At 36.7% G+C, this 5,004-nt stretch overlaps 1 protein-coding gene across 1 annotated transcript; it reads left to right on the top strand.

The window, feature by feature from the left end:
* The first annotated feature begins 789 nt into the window (after positions 1-789).
* On the top strand, positions 790-1,410 carry LOC141588259 (uncharacterized). The gene has a single exon (XM_074409709.1). The coding sequence runs from the start codon at positions 790-792 to the stop codon at positions 1,408-1,410; it is 621 nt and encodes a 206-aa protein (XP_074265810.1).
* The last annotated feature ends 3,594 nt before the right edge of the window (positions 1,411-5,004 follow it).

The raw sequence follows: 5,004 nt of genomic DNA, 5'->3' as shown, positions 1-5,004 counted from the left end.
CCCATGGGTGGCACGGTGGTGTTCGACCGTGAGGAATGCCGTGGAGGGTGGTATGGAGTTACAGTTTTTTGTGGCTAGTGATGGAAGTTTGAGGTTTGATGGGAGATGGTGTGTACCTGTTGATGAAGAATTAAAAAGAAACATCTTAATTGAAGCTCATTCTACTCCATATTATGTTCATCCTGGAGGAGATAAGCTATATAAGGATTTGAAGAAGTCCTTTTGGTGGCCTAAGATGAAAAAGGAGGTTGCTAAGTTCGTTGCTAGATTCTTGGTTTGTCAGAGGGTGAAGGGAGAGCATAACAAGCCTCAAGGGAAAGTGCAATCTTTAGATGTGCCTGAGTGGAAATGGGAGAGCATTTTCATGGACTTCATTGTAGAGTTTCCTAGAACTCGAAGAGGGAATATTATGATATGGGTAATAGTGGATCGTTTGACTGAGTCGGCTCACTTCATTCCTATGAAAGATACCTGGATTAAGGCTGAGTTGGCTAAGGCTTATGTCAAGGATGTGGTGAAGCTTCATGGTGTGCCTAAGGACATTATTTCTGATCGTGACTCAAGGTTTATATCTATGTTTTGGCAGAAGTTGCAATCTTTGATGGGGGGCTCAGTTGAAGATGAGTACAACATTTCATCCAGCTACGGATGGTCAGACAGAAAGGACTATTCAAACACTGGAGGATAATATGAGAGCTTGTATGATGGACGGAGTTTGGTGGATCATGGGAGGAGAGGTTGGATTTGATAGAGTTTTTATATAATAATAGTTACTATGCTAGTATTGGCATGGCATCTTTTGACGCTTTGTATGGAAGAAAGTATAGAAGTCCAGTATGTTGGGATGATAGATCAGATGAATTAGTGTTGGGACCTGAAATGATTCAAGAGATGGTGGAGAAAGTACATATTATTCGACAGAAGATGCATGCGGTGCGGGATAGGCAGAAAAGATATGCAGATTTGAAGAGAAGTGAGATAGAGTTTGTTGTAGGAGATAAGGTGTTGTTGAAAGTGTCTCCTATAAAGGGAGTGATTATATTTGGGAAGAGAGGAAAGCCGAGGCAGAAGTTTATTAGACCATATAAGATCTTGGACAGAGTTGGAGAGGTAGCATATCGTTTAGCATTACCTCCTGCTTTGGATAAGTTCCATAATGTATTCCATGTTTCACAATTGAGGAAGTATGTGAGTGATCCTACTCATGTGTTGGAACCTGAGCATGTTGAGATAGATGAGCAGTTGTCATATGTGGAAGTGCCTAAGGAGATCTTTGAAAGGAAAGTGAGGAAGAATCGTAATGGTGAGACAACTTTGGTGAATGTTTTATGGTCTAATCATAATGTAGAGGAAGCTACATGGGAAGCTGAAGCTGCAATGAGGGACAAGTATCCTAGTCTTTTTGTTTAAGTAAGTTTGTTACGGGGACGTAACTATTTTTTTTAGGGGGATATGATGTAATACTCTGTATTTTTGCGACATTATGATGTTAGTTTGATAATAAAAGTATCGTTAATCGATTAATCTGAGTTATTTCTTTTTGGCCAATTGAGTATTTTGGATGAACTTCGGGGACGAAGTTCTTTTTAAGGAGAGAAGACTGTAATACCCCATAAATTAGTGACATGGCTAGTAGTCAGTCAGTGGTGGAAATGTGTTTTACAAATAATTTAGAGCATTTTATATTTTATAAATGATATTTATAATTAGAGAATTATATTGTGAGACGGAAATAAATAATAAAATAATGGATGAGTCGGGATGGTGAGTTGGCCCGAGTATTGTAGACTTGTATGGGCTCGTGTATGAGTAGTAATAATACATTGATAAAATAATAGTAATACAATAAGAATAATAAAATATAGTATAATTGAGTTAGCTCACTTGGGAAGCATGGGGTTGGGTGAGGACTTGGACGGCATCACCTAGAAGTCTAGATCATATAGTTTCGGACATTTATTATTTCTGTTATCAACTTTATTTATTCCGCTGTGAGTTGTATTTAATTATTATTTCAATTATTCAGTTTGGCTAAGTTGTAATAAGACCTTGGGATATTCTACGGTGTGTCCTTGAGTTTTTCGGTTTTCTATTTTATACCCTTACATTTTTTATATTCTACAATGTACCCTTAGACTTCTTACTTATTTCTCTACTATGACACTTTAACTCTTCATTAACTTTATGACTATCAAACAACCATATTTTAACCTTTATTATGACTCGTTAATGTTCTATCACCACCTTATGTGAAAAGCATCACAAATCACTTTTATAAGTACAAATTACTATTAAAAACCTCAGTTATGACTCATGAAATGATAATGGAGATTTGATGAATTTTTAATTAGATTTGTATACTATTTGGTGAGTTAATGGGTAATTTGGCGAATTAATAAGTAAATTAATAGATCGATTAAGAAACTAACATATCAAAGACAATAAATAAGGTCATGATATAGATTAATGTATAGAGCTCAAGGGTACACCATGGAATTTCAAAAATGTAGGGGTACACCATAGAAAACCGAAAAACTCGAGGGTACACCGTAGAATATGTTAGGATTCATTAATCTCATAAGTTTACATATTCATATATGAATTGATTTATTTGGTCATAAAATAAATACATGATCTTATGCATGCAAACTTAATAAAAGGAGATGGAAAAATCGATTTCTCACCATCTTATTTTCGGCCATTTGGGCACCAACAAGATCTCCTTCTTGTTAGTTCTTGAGCTTTCCAACAATGGATGAACAAGGTTCAAATTAGAACCTCTCCCAAAAGCATATACCCAAAGAATACCCTTAATAGATTTTATTAACATAAGACTAGTATTAATAAAATCCTTCCTTAAAATGACACAAATAAATTGTTATTTTGCTCTTGAAAAAAATCGGTTCAAGAGGGAGTAATGTGTGAGTTTTATTTTTCTCTTAAGCTTCTTCTCAAAAACTAGAGAGAATAATAAAAATTAGACTAGAATGAATGGTAAAAATTGAAAAGAAAACTCTTTCCTTTTCTCTCATGGTTGGCCGAAAAAATGGCCTTGGGTAGCATGCCCAATGCCTTTCATTTTTGCTCTTCACAAGAGATTAGCATGCAACCCTAGTTTTAGGTTTGTTCTTCTCAAGATGTTTAGACTTGCATGCCTACACCCTAGGATTATGATTGTGTTTGTAGAATAAAATAATTCAAACAAAACAACCCTAAAACCCCTCCAATTTCGGTCACCCATATAACATGGTGGTCCATTTTATTTTTGTCATTTGTCAATTGTGACATATGTGACATGTTACTTGACATGTTACATTATAATGTATTTTTAACATATTAAAAATCATCATATAATTAAATATGTCACATACAAAAATAATTCATAATTCATAATTACTTGTACCAAAATGGGTCATATAATTATAAACTACAACAACTTGTATTTATAATAAATTATTCTTTCTATTTTAATTGTTTCATAAACAATAAATTAATCTAAGTAATAAAATAATTCGATTACTTAGACCGAATCTTATTTAATCAAATTACAATAAGACACGTAATTTTACTCACAAAATCACTCGTCAATTTTAAGGAATTTAATTAACTCGCATCGGCATACGATTAATTAAATAGTCAATTAAGAGTATTTCCTTATAGGTATGACCTAATAGGATCAACTGATCACCACCGTCGCACGACAGTAATGTCAAACTCTAGTCAGCCAATCATTACCGATATGTGTGGACCAGTTGACTGTAAAATATTACTTCCCACATGTATTCTTAAAATGAGATTTAAACATGTGATCATGATGATCGACATTTGTGATCACATTATTGTCGGAGGACACTTATTCCAACAGAATATCCCAGAGACCTTTATTCATTTAATTTACTAAAATTAGTTTGGTTTCGTCTATCTTTGTATTCACTGCCTCAGCAAACTGAGATACTAACAGTCTCTTTTATCTAGGCATGCCTAGTTAAGGCTCTTGGATAAATTACGTTGTTACATTTCTGCTCATGCCTGCTCCAACTCATCTTCGTTCAACCATGGCTTGCACCGAACAACAACCCTGGCCACCATCGTGGTCCCCATAAGTCAATCACCATTGGAGCAGCAATAACATCAACAAACACCATAGTTGCTTCCCCAGCCGCCTCACCGGCTGCCGCCCTCCTACCCGGCTCCATGTACACCACAATCCTTCCCCTTTTTCTTTAGATCTCGATGCCGGTAAGGCCACCGGCGGCCGACTACCCGGTTGATAACGCTCCTCACCTCATCTCGCATATCAATCACTTCTCTCTGCCGGTGCACCTTCTACCGCCTTACCGGCTGGGGATACACCCACACGATTTCTTCCCCTTGCCCCATAGTACTCGGTGCCGGTGCCTACCACAGCCGCCGGTGGGCCGACAGGGCCTCCCCATGTGTAACACCCATGTTTTTAGAGCCTTACTTGGTCTAGTGCTCGACCGAGTGGTATCTTACTCGACCGAGTAGGATTCTACTCGATCGAGTAGGTCCTTCAGTGTTTATGCAGACATATGGAGTTTCTCACTCGACCGAGTGAATAATTCACTCGACCGAGTGTAGCGTCACTCGACCGAGTAAACTAGTCACTCGACCTGTCGTTGTCACTAAAAACGCGTGTAAGCTTATTTTACTCACCTTATCTATTTTAAGCCTCACTTTTCAGATTTCCTCTCCTAAATCACTCCTCACCTTATCACTAAACTCTCTCTAAACTTTCAACCACTCATACTACTCGTTATCCACAAAACCTAAGTAAATCCTTTTAAGATTCACTCACGAATTCTTGCTCTTGTTCATCCTTTGACACTTGTAAGTTTATGTTCATCTTTATTATTGTTCTTTAATCCTAGTAAACTCTAATTATTACTAAGTACTTGTATTAGGAGATTAATTTGGGTTATGACTAATTAAATGGGGTAATTAGAGGTTACTTAGAATTGCTATTGTTGTAGTATGTTGTGG

The sequence above is a fragment of the Silene latifolia genome, chromosome 6, assembly GCF_048544455.1.
Source record: "Silene latifolia isolate original U9 population chromosome 6, ASM4854445v1, whole genome shotgun sequence".
NCBI lineage: Eukaryota > Viridiplantae > Streptophyta > Magnoliopsida > Caryophyllales > Caryophyllaceae > Silene > Silene latifolia.
This window is presented reverse-complemented; position numbering and strand designations above follow the sequence as displayed.